Here is a 24903-nt window from a genome sequence, read left to right as displayed (position 1 = left end):
AGTTTTCCTGGTTAGTACGAGTTGCCGTTTGAGTTAGGGGGTGTGTTTGGAGCAAGTTTAGATGGCTTGGTGCTAGATTTCCAGTGTGCCGTAAATATCAGAGGTCCCTTTGTTGTTGCTGTTCAGTTAACGTTAATGGTAGGTAGGTGATTTTATGGATTTTTAGGATTTTATGGTCACTGGGCCATAAGACAAGCTGCTCTGATTTTTCAGTTTCCAGTTTGTCAATAAATGTTTCAAACCATAGTGATTATTTGTATGATGTTATTTGAAAGTGTTGAATAGCATTTCAAGTAAAGCGAACTGTAGCTTGACCGATCCAGTTCCTTTATTTTGGGGAATGGCAGCCAGAGTTATTATTGTGCTAATGTGTACTACACCACCAGGTTTCCAGAACTGACATGCTAATGCCATATTGATATTGTAGGTATCTTTCCTGGATTGCACTGTAGGAAATTACTACTTTTTAAATATCTGTTTTCAGATTAAAAGTTTATTTTTACAGGGTAGCTTTTAGTTTGTATGCATGGTGATTCAATTTTTATTTTCTTTTAATTTCATGTTTTGAATGAATGTAGCACAATAGAGCAGCAGGGACCTTCATCATCAGATGTTCCAAGCACATCTCCTGTACAAAGATCAGTAATACATAAACCATTCACACAATCACGAATTCCTCCTGATCTGCCAATGCATCCAGCACCGAGGCACATCACTGAGGAAGAGCTGTCTGTCCTAGAAGGCTGTTTACATCGCTGGAGGACTGAAGTAGAGAATGACACTAGAGGTAATGCCGCAAGCTGGGAAGTGCATTTGCCATTGGAAAGAAGTTGTGGAAGTGGGGGAAATCACCTTAATGTCCGTGTGTGTTGAGTTGCTTGTTTTGTACTTCTAAACTTGCCTCTAGCAAATAGGAAGGGAAGTTAGAGATTGTAATAGACTGAAGGTATATGAACTGAAGATGCGTACTGGCTGTTGAGTGAGGTGTACACAGTGCTTCAGTGTGCATTGTACTGGGGGGAGTAGAGTGAAATAGAAGTGTGGTCCATGCCAAAGAAGGTCACTGCAGTCATGTCTGAGCTGTCAGTGTGGTACTGGCTGGGCCCATGCTTTGACTTGGTGCTGCAGAGGAGTTTAGGATAGAGTGACCCTTTCCACATGGGAAAATTCAGTAAATTTCTAAGCCAGGACATTTTGGAGTGGGTAGAGCTTACAGTCTGTTCTGTTGCTCTGAGGAAAACAAAGGAAGTTATTGTTCCAGCAGGAGTGGGCTTGGTTGAGCTCTAGGAAGCTAGCAGGAGTGCATTATGAATAGCTGTCACTGCTTCATCATATGAGAAGGTTTCGTGTTTGGCATGTAGATAGAAAAACAGATGCACCAAGTGTGAAATGTACCCTTGTTTGGCTTTTAATGAGATAAAATAAAGATGAAGCCACGTGCAGTTATGCAGCATCATGAAAGAGAGCTTCTTTTTTATTTCTCTTTCAGATTTACAAGAAAGTATATCTAGAATACATCGGACAATTGAACTGATGTACTCTGACAAAACAATGGTCCAAGTAAGTATAATTTCTGCATGAAATAAATCAAAACAAATCCTTTTTGTCACTTTAATGAAAGTTTTTTGATGCTTGAAAATAAAGCAGGTATACAATAATTATATAGTTAGTGAAATTTCGTTAGAAAGTCATAATGAGTTTTGCAAACCTTTTAATTAAGCACAGTCAAATGAAAGGGAATATCACAATGTTTTACAGGTGGCATACTTGAGTTTAAGCAGCTTTGTGATGAAAAGCCCAAATATGTTCTATGTCTGCTCCACTTTCTTGACTTGAATGCAGAACTTCAGGTTTTGTATAACAATAAAATTTTCTCACCCTGCTATGACAATATTGCTAGGTAATCTTATGGCTTTAAGGTGGCAAAGCATTAGACATAGGAAACAATTATTTTTATACTCAAATGCTTATTGCCTTTGTGTATTGAAACTTACATACTAATACTTACAAATTCAAGGCTCCTGATGTAAATTTATAGTTAATAATGCCAGTGGGCTTGCTGTTGCTTCGGGTTTTGTTTTTTTTTTTTCTATTAAAAAAAACCCTCACACCCTCTGTCTAGATTCAGTGTCAGTCACAACCTTGACTGTTAGTCTAAGCTGCCTTTTAGGGAGATTCTCGTGCTGTGTAATCTGAACAGCGTTTTTAAAATGCTTTGCGATGGAGTTGTGGCTCCTCTGGTATTTCTTATGTTCACATATTTACATTCACTTCCTTCGACAGATTTTAAGCTTAAAAATTACTTCCTCTGTTACTTTGTTAGGAAAAAGAACTATTTTCTTTCCATGTAAGACGTGTTTAGCTTGCAGTTTTACTTGAGGTATATGTTTGTTTTGTACATGGCTTGTAATAGTTCCTGGCAGCTCTGAACTGTGATGTTAAGGGTTTCAGGCAGACTTGCCTAGATGGGTTTCTTTAGGCTTGCTACTGGCAGGCATTTTCTTTACTGGAATATTCATATTGTAACTGGAAGGCTACAGGCTACGTATCATCTAACAGCGAAGTGAAGTAATTTGCTAATTTCACATCCAAACAGCCTACCAGAGGAAATACCTCTGCATGGTGAAGATATGTCAGCAATCATTACAATGGAAAAAGGATATTACTTAGGAAAACACCTCGTCCTAGCGTGCTGTAATATAGACTAGATGCTTTTGGGTTTGTTTTGAAACAGAATTCCAGAAAAAGGAGGATGGAAACAGTATATAGATTTGTGAAGGGCATTTTTGTGCTGTGCCTGAAAGTAGTGAGGTATGTTAAGTGACAGGGAACAAGTAGGTACTGAATCCATCTGAAATGTCAGGGTGGCGGTGAAGGCTGGCCTTCTTCAACTCGGCCTGTTTCGGCCCTGTGGGTGTTTGGCACAATCAGGAGGCAGGTGCATACAGCTGTTTGCTTTCCCTTGGCTGACTCTGCAGAGGCATTTGGATAGCTCAGTATTGCCCCATTCTATGGGAGCAGTTTCACATCAATGTTTTCCTCTGAATGATACGATTGTAGCACTGAAAGCTTTTCTCTTGTGAGTCGATAAGGTCTGCGCACATAAAACTAAACTTTTTAAGGAAAGCATATTACATTTGCGGGATACTTCAAGGTGTTCTTATGAATTACTTAAGAAGCTTTTCTTTTTGTGTTCTTTTTGATTCTAAGGAGATTATAGTTGCTCATAAAACTCTTGTCAAATTGTCATATGAAATATTCCCAAAATTCTTTTCTTGTCTTGTCCTCCTGAATGAATAAATTTCATCAACTGTTTATTTGATTATTTCTCTCCTTAAAGAGATGCACATGTTTTTCCTATGGGAATTCATCTTTGATATATCAGCTTTGATATATCTGTTCTGTAGCTACATGTGAAGAGGTTGCTGAAGCTCCATTTCTGTTTCATGAGTAGTAAGTGTAAACTAAGAAATTTAATGCCAACTATTTACTTGATGTGTTGCCCTGTACTGTTAATTACTGTTGATATAATGGCTTATCACAAGAGATGCCTGTTGGCACTGGACTTGCCTGTCTGCCAGTCACAGACCTCTCTGGAGCACCTTCCTGTAAGCTCAGCATGGATGATTGATAGCTGATTCTCCTGAGCTGGAGGAAAGGGTAGGGGACCTCAAGCTGACCCTGTTAGCATGGTTTTAAGTTAAACGATTTAAATTCAGCTGGGATTTTAATGCCCTATTTTGGAGTGAGGAAATTTTATTGCCAAAGTCTGAAGAGACTTCACTAACCTTTTATTTATTTATTTATATGTTAATCAGGATCTGTATATATTTATGTTGCATATGCGTGGGTTTGCAGTCATTTTAAGAAGGCTTTCACACTGTTATGATAACAGATGTTAAAAACCCCAGAGCATTCAGGTTTAAGTACTTGCTAAGATTTCTTCTGTGTGTGATTCTTGTGCTTGGGAGATTTACTGTGCGTTTTGGTCTCTGGGATGACAGACTGTTTGATTCCAGCTGCTGTGCAGTCAGTCAGCTTTATAGTTCAAGGAAGGTTGCAAAATCTCCAGCACTTGCATATAGCCTGGAAGAGAATGATCAGGCTAAAAATAACTTCAGGGACTTTATGAAGTCATAGTTATATATTTATTTACAGTTACTAATTATTGTGGTGCTGAGATAATTTGCAACAAATATTTAGTGGACCTTGTGTAAAATAGACCATTTATCTACAGACTGTGACACCAGTGGAATATGGTTTCAGGGTTTTCATCCTAGCAGAGCTGTTGTCATTCAGGCATGCTGTGCATAGCAGGAAAGATCAGTTTTCTCTTTTATGTTGTGTATGCTGTTTCAGCAGGTTAAAATGAGCAGCATGTGCTTATAAGTAAGGAGGCACTGATACATTCTGCTTCTCTTTCCCTCAGATTTCCAACTGCTTACATAGAAACAAAGTTGCCTATTCTTCTTGCCTGTTAATGAACACATAGGATACTTTTTAGGTTGACCTTAGAAATTTGTATCTTCCCTCTTTCCTTGGGCAGGAGGGAGGTCCGCTTCGTGTGTTCCATGCTTCTCTCAGCAATGATTTCACTGTTACGGTTAAAATACTGGAAAACAGTTGTATTCCTATTCTACTGTAAAAATTTTGGGTAATGGAAGTATTCAACTCCCAGATATTTCTTAAAATAAACTCTTGCTGGCACATAGAAAGCACAGAGTTGTTTACCTCGAATTTGCATATGCCTTTCCAGACTTCAGGGCAAGTTTACCAGGTGAGAACTGGAGCAAATCATGGGCAATCAAGGCTGACCTATTTGAGGGTTTCTGTAGGTACAAAGAAAGTAGGAATACTAAGGAATTAAGAGGATGCCTGGCAGTGAAGCTAGCAGAGTAGACATTTGTGCTCACTAGTGTTTTTAAGATCTCTTGTAATGAGTAGCAGTAAGTAAAATAGCTCAAAGTCCTTATGCTTAGTGAGTTGGTAATTTTACCTTTTTGGATTTCCTTTGTCTTGTGTTTTGATCCTGTTTCATCTTATTTTTGTTACTTAATGTAGCTATTATCTCTTGACAGGTAGTAGGAACTAAATGCTTGCAAGAAGAGTTTGACATTTTTGTGGTTCATTTTGTTTTTTTTTTTAAGGTTCCTTACAGGTTGCATGCTGTGCTTGTTCACGAAGGTCAAGCTAATGCAGGACACTACTGGGCATATATTTATGACCATCACCAAAACAGATGGATGAAATACAATGACATTTCTGTGACCAAGTCAACTTGGGAAGAGTTGGAACGGGACTCTTTTGGTGGTTACAGGAATGCCAGTGCATATTGCTTAATGTATATAAATGATAAGGAGCAATACTTGATACAAGGTATTGTTATGGATTTGTTTCCTGCATGATGAAGAATAGCTGAATATGCTGAATGTATTGATAAATCGAGCTTGTTTTGGATGGATTTCCAGATTTTTTTAAATGGGTTTAATAATTGCTATGGTTCTAGTTCTGCTCATTACTGTTATTCACATTGTTTTTTGTGTGTTGAACAATTGCTCTTCAACTTCTAGATTAATAAAGATAATGCCAGTATTTCAGGATTATTAAGACAGCAAAATAAACTACATTTGCTAATTTATAAACATTTAGCAGTTCCTCATTGAAACGTGAATACCGTGGCCTTATCAACCACATGTTAACAAAAGTAATATGTGAATTGGGAAATTTTTTTCAGGTCATGTAGTAATATGTAACTATAAGGCTTGTATGGAAGTTTTTGGAGGGAGGGCAAAGATCCCTTAGCATGAGTTTTGTGGGGCCTGATAGTGGCTGCTAGTTTTATGGGCCCTGTAGAGTTGCTGTACTACTCTTAATTAAGTCTGAGGCCTGCTTGCTGCAGGACAATTGCAGGTGATTCATTCAGCAGCATCTGGGGTACTCTTGCAGAGAGCATTTTCAAAGCAAATAGGAGGATTATTCAATGTAGCCAGTGTTCTTAGCAGTTAACGTTCCAAATACCTGTTGGCCTACCCTCCTACTCCTCTTCTGCTGGCAAGTCGAGTTGTGTCCAGCTCTGTGTGGCAGTAATCTAGCTGTGGTGTGGTTTTGTGAGGTTTTCTTTTACTGAGTGTTCACAGTCATTGGGTGCTCATGGCCGGAGAGACTCATCTTTCAAAATGGCAGCGATCTGGTGGTGCCCAAGAACATGTAATCCAAAGATCAGAAGAGCAGTAGTCATACATCTCAGTAGCAGAGAAGCGTCTGACAGATAGTAAAATCAGTTAATAGTTTTTTGATGCTGTACTGTATGTTTTCAGTAGTTGAGTTGAGGAAATTTGTTGAACATACCTCCTTTTCCCCTGTTCTTTCTTTTCCTGAAATTTCTGTTTCATGTTGATACAGAGGAGTTTAACAAAGAAACGGGACAGATCCTTGTTGGAATGGACACACTGCCTTCTGATCTAAGGGATTATGTCAAAGAAGACAATAAACGGTTTGAAAAAGAACTTGAAGAGTGGGATGCAGAACTTGCTCAGAAAGCACAGCAGGAGAAGTTGCTATCTCAGATACCCAGGGCACCAGCACCCTCACCTGCTCCAGGTTAGCTGCTTCTACTTGTTTGTAAAAGGAGTAGAACAAAAAAAAAATTTAAAAAATCACTGGCTTTTGTATCTGTTTAACAAAAAGTTAATTTGTGTCATCTTTTAATGACAACTGTATACTTAGCCAAGGTAACTGCACTTGAAGTTTAGTCTGGGGATTTGTTTGTATTTTACTGTTTTATATAAAGTAAAAAAAAAAATAAAATCCTGGCTTTTCTGCCTTTCTCCCTCCCCCCCCCCCCGTTGTGCTCAGCTTTTACTGAATTTTTTTTTTTTAATAGAAACTTTGGGTTTTTAAAGAAGACTTCTCAGCAGTCTTCTTTGAGAATTTATTAGTCCATGAGTGATGTATATTCTTCTATTCAGAGTGATTGAGTAGAAGACCTACCTTCACGTTTTAAATTGGGACAAAATTTAGAGCTGAAGAGAAGAATAATTTATTTGGTGTGATGTATTGAATAGATTTAGCAATAGTAGGGCCCATTTAATAAATTACCATGTAAAAACAAGGTTGTTAAAACTGTGGAAAATACTCAGTAACACTGAGGCCTGTGCATTTAGGAACCAAGCTAACAAAGACCACTGGCAGTGTGACTAGAAAACATGCCTGCTTTGACACAGAAAAAGCTGTTGGGTTTTAGGTTATGTTTACCTTGTGGTCCACTGCAGAATGCTGCATGTACATTATGTGAAAGATGACATGATGGATTTGTGATGAGACTGCTGTCCAGATGTTCTCATTGTTGTTCATGAGTCATTAAGACTAAGCATATATTTCTCATAACTATGACTGCAAACTGAGTGTAAAAAGTGCAGTGGTTTAGTGACATTTGTTTTTGCAAACTATGGAGAATGACTTCATCTTCTAGATGTTTTGGCTTCACAGACACTTTGAGACATGTTTTAGTTCTTTTGTTAGTAAAGGAAAGTATTAAATGAATGTTGTGTTTGTCAAATCGGCTTTCATCATGTAAGGTGTATAAGATGTTATTTATGCTAATCATTTTTATTGCCCTCAAGTAGGGGAAACTTTGAGATTTCCCTTAGACAGAAGAATATAATGTATTGTTAATTTTGCAAAGTAAAAATCTGGCACCCAAGTGGCTGTAGGTCATTCCATATATTGGAATGTCCAGGTAGAATCTTATCTTTGTTCCCGGTATTCCCCCATATGATTGATGAGCACCTACCACTCAAGAGCCTTACTGGGTCTATAGACAGGATGGGTCTGTTGTTCTTAATGTAAAATCATGGGTCCATTTTTATATGTAAGTGTTCAAAATTACCTGAGACTAAGACTGGTGTAAAGTTTTATTTGTGACTGGTGTGACCTACCCTGCATTTTCTGGGTGGGTTACCTGTCTATGAGACAGTGATCCAAATACAACTAATCAATTCAAAATTTATGCTTATGTTAACACACGAAATTTTCATCTTATTTCTGTTCACAAAGTTCAAGCAGGAGAACCAGAATATTTAGAGCAGCCATCAAGAACTGATATTTCAAAGCACTTAAAAGAAGATTCTGTGCAAGCGATCAACAAAGCTTTAGCTGAACAAGAAGACAGAGGTCCAGAAGCTATAATGGATACGGTGAGGATATTTTGAAGCTTGAAAAACTTTTGCTTTTATTTTGCAAGTGGAAATAGTGCAATAGCTGCTAAAAAGGGGTGTGTGTTTAGAAAATTTGAACAGAAAATTGCTATTTCTTCAGAGACTGCCCAACACTAAAGTCCATTCAGAAGGAGTGTACTACAGTAATGGGTGTAGTAGAAGAAAAATACTTAGATGTCATCTACGTGATTGAAGTACTTGTCAAGAGTACAGCATATACTGGAGATATGTACAATTTAGGTCTATGCAAAATTTGAAGCATGCTTCTGAAGTTCAGGTCCTCATTAAACAAAAGCAGTCTAGCCCCAGATATCTTTGAGGCCAACAGGAAAGTCCACTTAAAACCTTTGAAAATGAGGTGGCAGCTTGACTCTTACTTGGGACGTGTTTTCTAGTCCTTTCTCCTGTGGTGTCTGTCAGGAAAGAAGAGAAGTGCGCTTTCTCTGCTAAACTGAAATCAAAGGCAACAGGGAAACTATTCCAACCCTGGGTGAAAAGGCGCTCTACCACTGATGTTTTAGGCTGCTGCATATCTGACTCTTCTGAGTTCTGGGAATACAGAACAGCTTATGGGGTGTCTGTTTAATATGAATTACCTCCAGCTGAAGGGCTAGTTGTGAAGATACCAAACCCATGATAAAATGTTCTGTATGGTGCTGTCCTCGTTCTAGGGTCTGTGGGCATCTATCCCAGTGGACTGGGGAAGAATCTTACAGAGTTAATTCTACAGATCAACTGTTTTAGTTCAGGCTACTGACACTGCACTGTGATCAGCCTTAGAACTTTAGAAGGCTGTGGTTGAGGAGCCACGTGGGGAGCATCATGATAGGCATTAAGGGGCAGGTGCAGGTTGTCTTATTTCAATATTTCCACTGCATTGTTCTGCAGCAAGGTGGATGGCTCTTTAAAAATAAAACAGAAAAAACCCACAACCCAAAACAAACCCCAAACCATGCAAACTCTTTTATTTGAAACAAATACGTTTTAGCTATTAGAATCTAAAGCTAGTTTGTAGCTAATTTGAGGGTACTCCGTTAGTAAAAGCTGCTCTCTGTATACCCAAGGTTCACTTAGGCAGAATTGTGCTTCCTTCTCAATTTATCAGCATGATCTTTAATTAATCTGTTTCCATATGCATTCTGACATGCAGGCATATATTCCTTTCCTCCACTTTCTGTTTGTCTGCTTTAAAAGAAGGAACAACAACATCAGACCATGCAACAAACAGGATTGTAGGTTAGCCACCACATGATCATTTGTGTCCATTTTCTGCTCTTTCGTCTTTTTTCTCTGCCCTTTGACTGCACAATCTTCTTTTGTATATATATGGTGCTGGATGTAAATAGGTACTCTGTGTGTTTCTAGAATCTTTGTTAAAAATGAGACTATTGTAATAGTTGCAGAACAAGTAGCATGGCACTCTGCTTAGATTAGACTCAAGGTTTAAGTACTACAAATGTTGTAAACTGGCTGTTATACAATGATAGACCATAGGAAGTGTGATTTGACTCCGTTGTTTAAAACTTGCTTAACATAGCAAGAATTTTGGTGACTAGCATAGTTTTCCCCTGTTTTTCTGTGTAGTTGTTGTTCTAAAAAAATAAACCAGTTGAATGTAATGTGCCAATGAATATATTTTATAATACCTTGATTGTAAGAGGCTTTTTTCTCCTAAAGTATCAGGGAATGTTAGCCTTTGGCTTATTGCTGTCCCCTAGTATGAATTCATTAGGTACTTCAGATATATGTATTATCTTTTTGGTGAAATGTATGAAAAGAAGAGGTGGGTTCACATCCTTTAACAACTGCCTGGAATTGTTAGTGGATGTTAAAGTTGCAATACTGGCATAGTAACCTCTAGATGGGTGAATAAAGAACAAATGAAGTTGGTTGCTTTTTCTTTTAGTAATCAATGGCTTAATTTTAAAATGTACTTATTAAAAATTAAGAAACTGTAAGTAATTAGTGTATATAAATGATATATATAATTTTTCTTAGAATTTCAGCAGTGCACGGGATTTGACTTGATCAGCATCAGTTTGTGCCTTTCCATCTTTCTCTTGTTTTCTGATTATTTAATCCTCCCCCCCCCCCCGACTGATGATGGTTTTTTTCTGCAGACAGCTGATAATGCCCCAGCTCAAGAAGCTCCTAACCAGCGAGTTGTAGAAGTGGCGATTCCTGATGTAGGGACTTTTGTGATTGAGTCAGAGGAGGGGGGTTATGACGATGAGGTACATTTGATTGCAGTTGTGTGCACCGCTCCTTTTTGGTGCTTTTTTGTGCTGCCTGCCTGATGAGAATTTTTGGCATGTTTGCACATCATGGCATCTAACAGATTCTGCGAAACTAAATGCTTAGTGATTTGTTTGACCTTAACAATGTCTTAATTTGTAATGAAATGAGAAAGGAAAGCACTAGCTACTCTAATTGGGCACGCTTTGCATGGTACCATTTACACTGGAAGTGTATATGTCTTTTTAGCTGTGGAAGTTGAGTGTTTGTGTTAGGCCAGGTAGCAATTGAAATGCTGGCCCTAGATTGTGGACTACTGTGTGATTTAAAAAAATGACAAGATGCCCAGTGATCTTAATGTTTGTGCTTTCATGTCAGTCCAATAAAGCTAAAATTCAAGTCTGATACCTTATTTGTCAATGCCAAGGTTAAGCTTTTCAAATTTAAAGATTAAGTTTATCCATGGTTTAGTGTGAGGTGTCCCTGCCCATGGCAGAGGGGTTGGAACTAGATGATCTTAAGGTCCTTTCCAACCCTAACTATTCTACAGTTCTATGATCCGTGGAAATAACCTGGGACTGATATGGCTAGTGGAGCTGACTCTTCCAAAGCTTAAGAAACAAAAGCATAAAGTTCTTGCCCTCCCCCTAAAATCAAACCTAGGATGGTGTGTGTACCTGTTACTACTTGAGGAACAGATATCATCTGCCCATGTTATCCTGAGAAACCAACCTTAACAGGTCATCAAACTGCCCTGCCTTGGCACAGTTTACTCCATGTTTGGTTTGGTTGGGGATAGTGTTGTTGCAGCCCACATTCTTGGGTGTCTAAGCATGTGGTCTTGGGTGGACTATGGGGAGCTTTTGCTTCCGTAGGCAAATGGGTACTTCAGGTCATTCTGCCCTGTAATTTGGATCAGTTGTAACTAGAAGCATGAGGTGAGGAATAAAATGATTTAATTGACATCTTCACACCAAAAACTCAGTGTTGTTTTCCCCACCGTTGTCCCCATACTTTTTCTAGAGGATGGTAACTTTCTTCTGTATTTCTATGTTCTGTTTGTAAGTGTATTCACTTGGGTTTTTTAATGTTGTTCTTGTGTGGGAAACCCTTCCAGAAGGTTTAGGGGTTTTTGTCTTTTGTTGCTGTGCTAGTTGATGTGCCAGTTATACCTTAGGCAAGGAGAGAGGGAGTTTTTCTTTACTCGCAGATAACAAAGAAGAAAGGCCTTCCTGAGTAAACTAGATGTATCAAATTGTTTGTCTATAACTGGTATGAATAGCTGTGAGATGTATGTTTTATTGGCTTTGTGTTTGTTAAGAATAAGAATTTGTCTGCAAATGGTTCAGGGACCAATTGTATTTTCAGCAATGGGGTTTCTTATTTTGATATTGAAATATGCATAAAATACAGGTGGTGTAGTTTATGTTTTTAGTATAATATATATAATAGTGTCAAAAAGTATGTTTGGTTGATTTTTTTTTTTTTTTTTTTGACTTGAAACTGGTCACCGGTAGCACTCATCAATATGTACTTTCTGGTGGATACTAATGCTGAAGGATGCATGTTTCTTTCCTGGGAAGTTTTGACTGTAACTTTCAAATTGCTTTTGACATAGTTCTGTTGGGGTTTTCTTGTGGGTTGTTTTTTTTGTTTGTTTGTTTTTGTAAGCTTCCTGTAATCATATGTCCTTACAGTAAAAATATATACACATGCCATGACTGACTTGCAGAATGTGTACACCAGATCTGTATTGAAATGTGCCATTTCAATGTATGCATGCATTAAGTTGCATTTTGTCTTGCATGAGACTAAAAGCATATTGAATTTGGTCATTAAAATATTAATCATTCAAAACTTTTACCTTAAATCCCTTGTTGGCAGGTCATGCTGACCCCGAACATGCAAGGTATTATCATGGCTATAGGTAAAGCCAGGAATGTTTATGACAGGTGTGGGCCAGAAGCAGGGTTTTTTAAGGTACAACTAACATTTTCAACTTTTTCTCCGCTGACTTTTGTTGTTAGATAAGCTTCTCCCTTCCCCCTTTAATGCATATTAGGGCAGTTCCAACATTTATACATACTCTGATATCAGTCCTCCATTTAGATACTTCTCCCATTGGAAACCAGGCTATTTTCCTGTAAATTCAGCAGTACACTGCCTTGGTATTAGTACCTTATATACCTTTCTGCATTTTAGCTTTCTAATCATAGTAACATGAAATTTAGATATGTAATCAGTAAGAATGTGCATTGTTTTCCCCTGTTAGTAACAAAACCCATGGCTTTGCTAGACTGACTGAGAAATCAGTTTTTTTTTTCACCCAGGGACATTGGTGTGTAGTCATTGGTTATTTATTTCAGAGATGTTCTTGTTTTATATTCCTGAAAAGATTTTCAGTACATCAAAATTACTTTCCTTTGTGTAACTGCATGTATGTTAATAGTATTTATTTATGCAGTGTTTTATTACCAGGAATTAGACATAAGGCTTTTTGTGGTTGCTGCTTTTCACAATGATACCAGATTTTGAAATGATTTAGTCTTCTTAAATATGTAAACTTCTGAGCATTTTTTGCTCATGATCTGTCGAATTTTCAGGGTATTAGAAAGGGAATTACTTTGACATGATGTAAAATCCTCTCATGTGATTTGGAGCAGGGGAAGAAGTTTCTTGCTTGTTGTTAAGTAGTAATCTGGTTTCTTCTTAATGATATGGTTGCATTAGAAGAAATTGTAAAAACCAAAAGAAAAAAACAAAACCAAAAACAAACCAAAATCCAAGCAACAAACAAACAAAACCCAAGTGAAAATCACCACCGCAAGATTTTCAAATGCCTTGGTAAGGAAATCAAAATCTCATGGGTTGGTTGGTTTGTCTGTTTGTGTGGGTTCTTCTAATGGACACCTATAATGGACCAAAACCTAACCCTGGGCCAGCCCTCAGGGAATGGAGAGACACCTGCCATAGGCTCTGTTTAGTGAAATAGGTTTTGTTTTGGATTCAGTCGTGAGTCTTCTGCTTTAATTTGATTGTGTTTTCCCCCTCAAATTTATTACTTAATGAAAATGTCTTTTTTGGTGGTGGTGATGTTGTTTCTGTCAGGTTGAAAAAAACCCTGCTCATTTGATCAAATGAGACTCTTTACCAGAAAGTTTGTTTGCAGCCAATTATTTTATTTAATATGAAGGGTGTTTTAATAATTTTAAATCAGAAATGCAGTTCAAAATAAGTTTTTTTTTTACTGCTTTAGAGTTGTCAGCTGAGCCCTGTTTCGATATGTTCTTTGGTCTTTAAATACTTAAACATTTTCGCTTCATGGGGACAGAATTTTGTCTTTCAGTGGGAAAATGTTCTGACACAAAATTGTTGGAGAGTAGAAAAGTTTTCTCACTCATTTTCTGCTGATTCATGTTTTCAATAACTCATAAGGGGTGGAACGTGCTTTATTTTTGAGGAATGTATGCAGATGAATGTATGCAGATGAAGTGATCCTACTTTGTAACAAAATTTGTATTTTGAAATGTGTCCGATGAAATCTCATGTTACTCCATAAACCTATTGTAGAAGCTTTTACAATATTTTTTTAATGCTGTTAGACTCTGGGTCTTTTCATGTATTCGATTTTTATAAAGTGAGTTTTTACAGAAAATTGTGGGTTCTTTTCTATGATGTCTTTATTTTAGTGTAACTTAGATAAAGCCCATTTGATGTGGGTCATTGTTACTGCTAAAGTTTCATCCCCCCTTTAGAGTGAAAGGCTTGAAACATGACTAATACAAACCCGTTAAGATGCTTCTTCATCAGTGACCTCTTCCAATCATCCTTTTTTAAACTTTATAGGCAGCTCCTTGCAGAATGTTTGCCTTAAAATTTTTATATAACATTCTCAGTGAGAAAATGAAAGCATGTGATATTTTTTCTATCATCCCTTTTTCTTATATGCTGTGTAAAGAAATAGTGTTACTTTTTTAATTGTACATAGGATTTCTGAATCTGTATTAAAACATCTTTTGTTTACATATGTATATAAAATAGTGGGCTCGTGTTGCTTTTTTTTTTTTCCTGCTTCTAAGTAATTATCTGAAAAATGCCTAATAGCAATTGTCTTTTTGTTTCTGGCCTACCCCATGAACAGGGTTTAGTTGCATAGATGTCCTTGTTGGTTTTCTAATGGTAGAACATCTTCTGATGTAAGATAATAGAAACCTTGTCTGTGGCTTTTGATATTTATAATTGGTTCTCACAAACTTCCTTTTAAATGGTAATGCAAATGAGTAATATTTAAAAATATTGATGCAGAACATTCTCTTTGTTTTTAAAGTTCTCCCCATGCTCTGTATTTAAGCCTGTATGAATAATATCCTACCCATGTGTTTTGTCCTGAAACAAAATGTGTACTAGTGATGGGAACCTAAATTTCTCAGTTAAAAGTCAAGAAATTACCTGCCACTGCCAGGTATTTCAACATAAAGGAATTTGAAATATTCAAGAGGGTATTTTGCGAGCTTTAGTTTATACTTACGTTGCACTGAACTTTGCTAATGTGTGAGCTACTGTGCTAAGTTATTTGTTTCAAGTTGGCATTTAGTGTTTGCAAACAATCCTATCAGCTCCCTGTTTTGAGAGATAAATTATGGAACATATTAATGTTTGTTATCATGTTTCTAATTATTTTTTTGTTGTTCTTGTTTAATGCTGTATAGTTTCAGTGAATCAAATCTAATTGCTATAACAGATGATGTTCATTAAAATCTAATGTGCTGGTGAAGCTGGAAAAATAAATGCTTCTGTTGACCTAAAAGTCAATATTCAGTAAGGACTCTGTCCTGCCCTATAGAAGACCAGTACCATTTGTCATAAAGTATTATTTTCTTGAGAGATCCTACAATTTGATTTTTTGAAAGATCTTTCTCACTTAGTGTTTCCAAAATCATACATGTTCCTCAAACTTTCTGTAGAATTTTTAATTCACTTATTTGCATTTTAACCATGTATTAGAGGTACTTTTTTTTAACCTCATGAGATTTGTAAAGTGTATGAAATCTTACACTGTTTCTGGACTGTAAAAGATTACAGAAGCGTCTCTAGGGATTGGCTAAACCTTTGCTCAGGGACTGTTTTTGAAGTAAAGGTCTGCCTGGGATTTTGGCAGGCTTAGTTGGGGAGAGACAGGAACAGGTTTACCATTTGTTTTATTGGTTTTTTGCTTGGTTTTTTTTTAACGTAGTTCGGATTTGTTGGAAGTCTGATCTATGGAAGTGCTAAAAAATATATTTTTCTTTTAGGCAACAGGCTATGGGATATGGATTATCCTATTAGTGTTTACGATGCTTAAGAGTTAAAAGCCAAAATGAATAATGTTTTTTTTTTGAAATTATTTAGGCAATTAAATTGGAATACACACGCTTGCTAAAATTAGCCCAGGAAGATCCACCACCTGAATGTGATTATCGCTTGCGTCATGCAATTGTGTACTTCATCCAAAACCAGGCACCAAAGAAGATAATTGAGAGAACATTACTGGAACAGTTTGGAGATCACAATCTTAGCTTTGATGAAAGGTAGTAAGATTTGTATGTCTCATTTCCTGTGCTCATGAATGTTCTCTGATGTGTGGAGAGGCCCCTGCATATTCAGCTAGTGTGTATTTGCTAGTGTGCTTGTTTGGCTTTCTCTTCCAGTTATGGCTTGCAAGTAGATTTTGTAAAAAAATAAAAAAATAAAAATAATAGCATCTTTATAAAAATCTCTGTGAAAAAGAGTAAGGAAGAAAATGGGCTTCTATTGGTATGAAATAAGGAGAAATACTCAGTGTGGTTCATAATTTTGCACAAAGATTTCTGTACTGTCTTTCAAAGCACTGTGCAAGGCTTTGTAATTTGTGTTTCTTCGCTGCCCTGAAAGCCAGTAGTAGACAGCAAAGCATTACAAGCTAGATGAGTAACTTACCTGAAAGTAAGAGAGTGTCTCTTTTCCACTTGAAATTCTATCTATTTTTTCCAATAAATAAATAAATAGAAAAGAAGTGAACATAATTTCTGTGTAGTGTTATTAGAATAACCTTCTAATGTTACTTTTGAAAGTAAATATTTGGAAATTTAAAGCATTCTGAATTTTAAATTAAAAATTGGGCAATGTTGCAATTTAGCAGAACAAAACAAGAAGTAATTCTTAGATAATACAGGCCTCCATCACATGTACTTCAGAAATATGCCCTCTCCTGCTGAGAGCACATTTTTCACGGTGTTTTCATACTGGTTTGCATAAGGCTGTAGCTTATACTTCTTTGAGGCTGTTGTCTGTGTATGGATAATGTTCTTTGAGAATTTCCAGTAATACTCCATGACTTCTTGTTGCTTTTTGTAAGGTGTCGTAACATAATGAAGGTTGCGCAAGCCAAGCTTGAAATGATAAAACCAGATGAAGTAAACATGGAGGAATACGAGGTCAGTATTTTTTATGCTTTAAATTGTAATATGAAATAGTTATCAGTAAGCTGAATTTTATCTTCACAAATTTCTTCTTGTCTTACACTGAGAAGTTAAAACTGGTTATTGAAAGACCATTTATTTGTGGGAAGACTGCTCTTATCAATTGGTCTAAAGCTGGATTTTTTTTTTTTCCGCACATCTAATTCCAATGACTTGAGCCTAAATAAATGTCATGTATTTTTGTCATTTATCACCATATGAGCCAACTGGCTTTCTCTAGTTATAAACAGCAACGAAAGAGTAAAGGTGGTCTAAGCCCAGCCTTACGCATATTGAGCACTGGGTCACAGCACAATCACATTTGTGGTTTTCCTCCAGCTGTCTCTGCAGCCGTTCCCGTTTTCTTATGAACAACAGGTTGTTTTGTTTGCCGAGAACATACATAACCAGTTTATGTATTTAATTTTAATTCCTCTGCCATTAAAAAAATAATCAGAAAAAGAAGAGCAAATCTCAGACATTAAATACTTGTGACTAATAGTTGCTGAAAATAATTAATCTCTAATTTAAAACTAAGTTTGTAGCTGATTTTACAGTGTCACTTTCAACTCTGCATAATCTCGTTCATTAAGGACTCTTAACAGTCGATACTTATGTCCTAGGCAGATTCCTGTGCACCACTTAGAATGCTTTCTAACCACTTACAGAAGCTTTCTAACACTTTCTGAGTAAATAACTGAGTGTAATGTAAGGAAGAAGAAAAAGGCTCTTAGCTTCTCAGCTGTTTTTGAGAAGAAAGGGATCTCTTATAATTGACTGTGGTTCTTCAAAGATGCTTTGTGTTCCTTTCAAATGGTAATAGATTCTGTAAAAATTATCTAGAAACAGTTTAGAAATTTAAGTATTTTCTTTTAATTGAGGCAGGGCAGATTTAGGCAAGCTTTACACACGCAGGCCTCCTGGGGTCCTTAGCACTTACTGTGAGTATTCAGCGCTAAGTAAAGTGTGTGTGTGTGTGTAAAAGAAAAAAAAAAGTGTTTCATGTTTATGAATGAAGTTCTGTATACCCTTTCTTATATGCAGAGATGGCATCAAGACTATAGAAATTTCAGGGAAACAACCATGTTTCTCATGGTAGGATTGGAGTTTTTCCAAAAAAAGAGGTAAGTGTAGAGCTCAAATGTAGTAGAGCAATTTGAAGGCAAAATGTAATACTGATAAGTAAAGCTATTTTTTAAATTAAGAATTGTTTAACATGTTCTTCATTTTAGTTAAGTATTTATTCAGTCCATTAATCTCTTCAGTCTTGCATCTTCCTCAAAATTTCCCACAGCTTCCTATTCTTAATCTCCATTTCCAATCTCTTACCAAGTCATGGACTCTTTTCAGAGCACCCTCCACATATACCCATATTCCTCTTTCTCTCCTACTCTTAAGTGCTCTAGGTATACCTAAGTGCTCTGGGTATCCCTCAGCCATAAGAATCTTTCCTCTCTGGAACCATATGTGCACGTACATTCATCTGTTTTCATCAGCAATCACAATTAGACAAGTTAGACCAGACCCCCCCTTTTGTTTTTTTTTTATTGCATCTTCCCACAGAAGCCAAGTTTTTCCTTCTGCATTTATCTGAGCCAAAATTCCACCCATGAAGGGTTTTAAAGGTCAGGAAGAAAGAACACATATGAGGAAAACTATCATCCATAACTGTCATAGTTGTAGCTGATTCTTCTTAGCTCCATGAGGCAATGGTGATTTATTCCCTGCTCTTTTTGAACCAAGACAGGAGTTATGGCTATATAAAATTGGTGACATTTATGTACTTAATGTACTAAACCTAAAATTTATTCTCTGATCTACAAATGCAAAGAGGATAGTAATTACAGCATAAAAGCCTCAAAATATTCTGCAGAAGAGTCTTTAAAACAGAATTGCCTCTTTCTTCCATGCCCAGCCAAAGGAATGAAATGATGAGCTGCAGAATATCCAGTGGCTGACATCTGTGGTGTGAAAATTGCAAGCTATTGCATGATACAGATATTTGATTGTGAAAACAATTCTATAGTCAGTTTTTAGCTGATTTCTCGTGTTGTAACACAGTAGATAGGGAAATTATAGAAGGAATAAAATTTAATTTTTTGTCTATATGTTGTGTAGTAAATCGCTTCATATTTCTCTTTTTTTGTGTTATGTGCTTCCCAGAAATAAAGGCCCCAGACAAAATGGGAAAATCAATTGCAAAAGACACTGTCTTGTCTTTGTGACAAGCTATGTCTTTGTATAGTGGCTAACACAATGAACCCATAGTTTTGGTTTGTCTTCTCGTTGCTAGTATGTCATTATTAGAACATTCATTAATAATCTAAGTTGCAATAGGCTATTTTGTCAGTCTTAAACAGAATATTATGTACAAAGTCAGAAGATTGCCTGGCTTATTTTAAAAATAAACACTGCCCTTGCCTGATCCCTTAGCAGTAGAAAATGTCTCTGGCATGGGTGTGGTATATAGGAAACCTCCTTGTTATCCCCGGACTTCATGCACACGCAGAGCAGGCAGGCAGGAACAGTAAGACCTTCAAGTTGCTTGGCACTTGGACTCCAGGATGGCACCTTCAGCTGTAGAATAGCAGTGTTTTCAGCAATCTGTTTCTTACCATAATATATCCTTATTATGCCAAGGGAGGGAGGGAAGCACGGGTTTCTTCTCTCTGCTGAACAGCGTTTTTGGTGTAGTTTTACATTATTTACATCAATTTGCAGAATTATGGTGAGGCATTTGTTACCAAACATCTTTATAACTTACAACACAAGCCCATAATGACCAGTCTTAAGACTCTGATATGTGTCAGAAATGAAGTTATCAGAAAAAATTATCAGACTCTGGCAAGACATTCAGTTTCATAAATGCTTCAAGTGGTATTTAATACAAAGACAATAAGACTAGAGTTATGAGTTTCTGGAACATGCTTAGATGATGGGTGAGGAGGTGGGTATCCACTGACCTGACCTAAAGACATCTTTTGCAATTATGAACCCATGTTTCATCTACAGGTTCCCAAAGGAGATATTTACTGAGGTTCTTGCATTGTGCACTGTAGAGGGCAGTGGTACCATCCTTATTCTGAAAACAAGACTAAATTGATGAACTATTTAATTCCCTTATTAACACCGAAATAATAAAAATGTAACTTTAAAAGTAAATATATTGTACTTACAATATATTGATAAATATTTAGGACTGCAAGGTACTATAAGCAGATCTCATTGGTGGAAGAAACGGTATCACAGTAGACTCTGAAATTATGGTGCTGGGGTTCATTTTGTTCTTCTAAACAGGGATATTGAAAAGTAAAAGCTTTAAGGAGCCATTGCTATTTCAAGTAGCTTTCTCCTTTCTCTACGTTGTCTCATTGGGAGGCATTACTGTAAGTCTTGAGTTTATTTACTTTGGACAGTTCTGACATGTATTTTTCAGGTATACTCTGCGTGTGCTTACACACAGTTTTTAGCTATGTTTAGTAGTCTTGTGGTTTGATTTTGGTAGTTTAAACTTGACCTCCTGTTCTCACCTGGAGTGAGTGCACAGTGTTCTGTTCCTCTAACCACTTCCTTAGGAAATTTATCTTCCTTGATTCTTTTACGTTTGAATAAGAATGAGATTTATAACCACTTTTTTTTAGGGTAGCTGCCTGAACTGCTTTCAGTGACTGTCATAACTAGGTTTCTGTAAGTCAGAGAATCATAGAATCATAGAATAGTTAGGGTTGGAAAGGACCTTAAGATCATCAAGTTCCAACCCCCCTGCCATGGGCAGGGACACCTCACACTAAACCATCTTGCCCAAGGCTTCGTCCAACCTGGCCTTGAACACTGCCAGGGATGGAGCATTCACAACCTCCCTGGGCAACCTATTGCAGTGCCTCACCACCCTAACAGGAAAGAATTTACTCCTTATATCCAATCTAAACTTCCCCTGTTTAAGTTTGAACCTGTTACCCCTTGTCCTATCACTACAGTCTCTAATGAAGAGTCCCTCTCCAGCATCCCTGTAGGCCCCCCTTCAAATACTGGAAGGCTGCTATGAGGTCTCCACGCAGCCTTTTCTTCTCCAGGCTGAACAGCCCCAACTTCCTCAGCCTGTCTTCATACAGGAGGTGCTCCAGTCCCCTGATCATCCTTGTGGCCCTCCTCTGGACTTGTTCCAACAGCTCCATGTCCTTTTTATGTTGAGGACATGTCGTGGTTTAAAACCAGTCAGGCAGCTCTTCTGGTTTTGAAATGTTGTGGATTCTTCCATCACTTCAGACTTAAACAGTTTGAATGTACTTCCAGTTAGTGAGGCTAAAAATTCCCAATTTACATTTTAGAAATAAGGTGACAGCTTTCAATTTTATTTTCTAAGGTGTAGAATGGTATCAAGGTATATATGGCAGCAGAAGGTCAAACCTAATATGACATAAATGCACGCAGGAAAAAATGAATTTTCATGTATACTCAAGGCTAATCCAAAGCTATTTTTTGAGTGAAATGATATCCATTGTTTTCAGAGAGCTCTGGATCAGACTTCATGTGCAAACGATGTAACCTGATAATAAAATAAATTGTTTAAATGGACATAAAAGATGAAATTGTGTGGTAGAAAAAAACATTATGAAGAGATTGTTGGGGAGGGGTGGACTTACAGTCAAACAAGCAAGTGAAGTTACCTGTCCTTTAAAAAGTATAGTAGTTATCTTGAAACAGAGGATACCTAGATGTTGCATCTAATGTTTTTTATTTCTTCAGTTACATGGAAGCCTTGCTCTACCTTATCTATGCTTACCAGAATAACAAAGAACTCCTGTCGAAAGGCCCATACAGAGGGCATGATGAAGAGCTGATATCTCACTACAGACGAGAATGTTTGCTAGTAAGTGAAGGGTGAAGTATGTTTCAGAGTTGAATGTGCTGAATAGCTTTAACAAAATTAATTAGTAGAAAAGTGTTGCATTTTTGTTTCATTTACAAGTTAATACTTAAATTTTTATAAGGAAAAATAGTAGAAGTAATAAAGAAATTATTGGCATTTTGGGGGGAATAATCAATCATGTTCTTTATGACTGTAAATGGTATGCTCGCTGCCATCATATCTGGGTTAGGTAGGAACAGCAATTGACAGTATTGGTGAGCAGACTCACTGACTCACCCTGTTGCCACAATTTGATGGGGAGATGAATACTGAGAAAGGCATCAGCAGGAAACAAGGTTGTTTTTCCTTGATTATGTCACTTTTAGCAAAAGTGAGAAAACCAAAGCAGGTGACAGGATCTGGGTCTTCAGCTGCACAGGTTGAGTTGGGAGGTATCAAATGAAGTGGTTTGAGGAACAGCACAAGATCAAGTGGTTTAATAGAGTATATGATCCTCGCTGTAAATGATAAAGTGTGACTGTGGTTAATACAAATTACCAGGTAGCTTTGTAGGATGACTGTGCTTTAAACAGAAACTGATGCATGGTAGAACATGAAATGCTGTATACTTAAAGGCTTTCCTTTTTTTGTGGTGGCTTATGAAGAAACTAAATGAACATGCTGCAGCACTGTTTGAATCAGGAGATGATCAGGAAGTAAACAACGGACTGATCATTATGAATGAGCTTATTGTCCCATGTTTGCCATTACTACTGGTGGATGAAATGGAAGAAAAAGATATTGTTGCTGTGGAAGATATGAGAAACCGTTGGTGTTCCTATCTTGGACAAGAAATGGAACGTAAGTCATTTATTCATTCAGGTAAAAGGCCCTTTTTTATAAATGTGATGTTTTCCGTATCTTGAACTGAACCTGTATCTTCTCTGCCTTGGTAATGTATTTTGAGGTACCCTGACTTTTAAGTAATCCCAATTTTTCCCATATATTGCACTGGGTTATTAGGCCTTAAAGGAAACATGCTTTTTGAATGGAAAAACATTTGTTTTTCTTAAGACCTTCTTAAGGGGCATTTATATTAACATCTTCCTAGGAATGGTATGTCCTAGTTATCACTGGCAGACTCAAAGGAAGTGGATCTTTCCAAGTGAAAGTCCACTTCCTCCCACCCACCATTAAATAAAAATCAGGCAGAAAAAGGAGAATTCCACATCCAACAGAAATACATGCTTATGCTCGGCTTTATTGTTTTATTTGCAGCCAACTTGCAAGAAAAGCTGACAGATTTCCTGCCAAAACTGCTAGATTGCTCTACAGAGATTAAAGGTTTCAATGATCCGCCAAAGTTACCCTCCTACTCCACACATGAACTGTGTGAAAGATACGCCCGAATCATGTTGTCACTCAGTCGAACTCCAGCCGATGGAAGATAAATTCTGCAACCTTCCTAAGCACATTGTATAAACTTTTTTAGTTCTTAAACCTTGCCTTCCTGTCACAGGGTTTGCTTGTTGCTGCTATAGTTTTTAACTTTTTTATTTTAATAACTGCAAAGGAGAAATGACTGTACAAACTTTAGCCAGACTGCAAACAGTTAAAGCTGAGAATCGCATGGCACTCAGTTGTTTCAACCAGAATTGATGCAACATGCAAGTCTGATCATTATGGCAAAACTGCTTTTTTTTGCCACTTATCTGTTACAGTATTACTTTGCTTTTATCTTAAGATCCTTTACTTTATCAACAGCTGTCTGGATCATTTTGTGACTGCAACTACTTTAAGTGTCCAGTGCTGTGTAAATACATGGTACTTGGTAGCTTGTAAATGAAATGAAAGAATAAAGTTTTATTTATGGCTACGTCTGTGTTTGCAAGCAGATGCCGTGTATATTAGTGTAAAATATGGGTATTTTTAGAAGAGATAGAGTATATTGATGGGTTACTCAATTTTATAGACAAGGTCCTTCAGGATTTATGGCCAGTTTAGTTACAGGTAATCAGAGATTACTGTCTGTGAATATACTGAAAAACTGTCACAGTATTATACACTATGGATTTTTTTTTTTGTATATTATTTACTGATGTGTATGATACTGCACCTGAGCACGTGTGTGTATGGCCATGCCAGGTCCTTTCTGATAGTAGGGCCTGGCTTCTGAAGCAAAACAATAATGCACCTTCCTTCAATTCTTAGAAAAAAGTTTGGAAAAAGAACTAAAACTATTTTCAGTGGAAATGTATTACACCCTTTTGAGAAAAATTTTTAGACATTGATTTAAGTAGAGGAAATAAAGATTTTTAAAAAGTGGAATTTGTGAAGCTTAAGAATTAATCAATTTTTCAATTGGTATTTTAGTCATGTAAGTGACCAGAAATAAAACTTTACATTAATTCCTTACTTGAAATGTGTTGCTACAGTTGCAACAAAATATCTCGGAAGTCTTTTATTTGTCCTAATTAAATTTCTGTTGAAACTGGAAGAAAAGATCCATAGGGCTTGTTTGGTAGAACTGAAATACTGTCTGGTTCTAATGAAGAAACCTAATTATTTTGTGGAAAAAGAAATTTAATGCATTCTTAGGTAATCGTGTTACTTGACACTATTTTGATTTCTACTCTTTATAGAGAACATTTTGTGTTAGAACAGTAAAACATGTAAATGTTTGTTTGTATGTTTTTATTGGAGCGGCACTTAACTTTTCATTACAGGCTTTCAAGTGGCATTTATTCAACTTATCTACTAATAAAAACACAGAGGGAAGGAGTGGTTAAGTTCAGACCACCTAGAAATACAGTGAGCAGAAATGTAGGCATCTCTTATGCAAAAGAGTCAGAGCTCAATCTTGGTACGTATTGGTCTTCAAAGTTGTTCACTCTTGAGAGATACTGGATCGCAATATACAGTGAATAGAATGTGGCCTTCAATTCAAAACCTTTGAAGGAACGTTTCCCTCTCCTGTTTTCAATATTGGAGTGCTTCATACTTTTGTCAGAGTATTCATTTATCAAACTTTTGTTTAAAAAAGAATATTGAACTCTTACAAGTGCAGTACTACTCAGGAGCCTTTTTTAGATCTGAAACTATTGATGGGTGAAATACCAGTTTTAAA

General features: G+C 36.9%; 1 protein-coding gene across 3 annotated transcripts in view; it reads left to right on the top strand.

Moving 5' to 3' along the window:
* USP25 (ubiquitin specific peptidase 25) overlaps positions 1–24104 on the top strand; it is an 89881-nt gene extending 65777 nt beyond the window's left edge. For 2 of the 3 annotated variants that reach the window (XM_057412998.1, XM_057413000.1), the window contains 13 exons: positions 579–787; positions 1490–1560; positions 5148–5376; positions 6403–6600; positions 8056–8195; positions 10337–10450; positions 12336–12431; positions 15840–16018; positions 16825–16903; positions 17972–18051; positions 21674–21797; positions 22442–22637; positions 23055–24104. In XM_057412998.1, the coding sequence (XP_057268981.1) occupies positions 579–787; positions 1490–1560; positions 5148–5376; positions 6403–6600; positions 8056–8195; positions 10337–10450; positions 12336–12431; positions 15840–16018; positions 16825–16903; positions 17972–18051; positions 21674–21797; positions 22442–22637; positions 23055–23227 (1888 nt within the window). In that variant the 3' untranslated portion in view covers positions 23228–24104. The remainder of the gene's footprint in view (positions 1–578; positions 788–1489; positions 1561–5147; positions 5377–6402; positions 6601–8055; positions 8196–10336; positions 10451–12335; positions 12432–15839; positions 16019–16824; positions 16904–17971; positions 18052–21673; positions 21798–22441; positions 22638–23054) is intronic. The other variant, XM_057412999.1, reaches the window with a different exon arrangement.
* Positions 24105–24903: the final 799 nt, after the last annotated feature.

The sequence above is a fragment of the Pezoporus wallicus genome, unplaced genomic scaffold, assembly GCF_028554395.1.
Source record: "Pezoporus wallicus isolate ANWC-B61680 ecotype Strahan unplaced genomic scaffold, APGP_CSIRO_Pwel_v1 contig_6484, whole genome shotgun sequence".
NCBI lineage: Eukaryota > Metazoa > Chordata > Aves > Psittaciformes > Psittacidae > Pezoporus > Pezoporus wallicus.
This window is presented reverse-complemented; position numbering and strand designations above follow the sequence as displayed.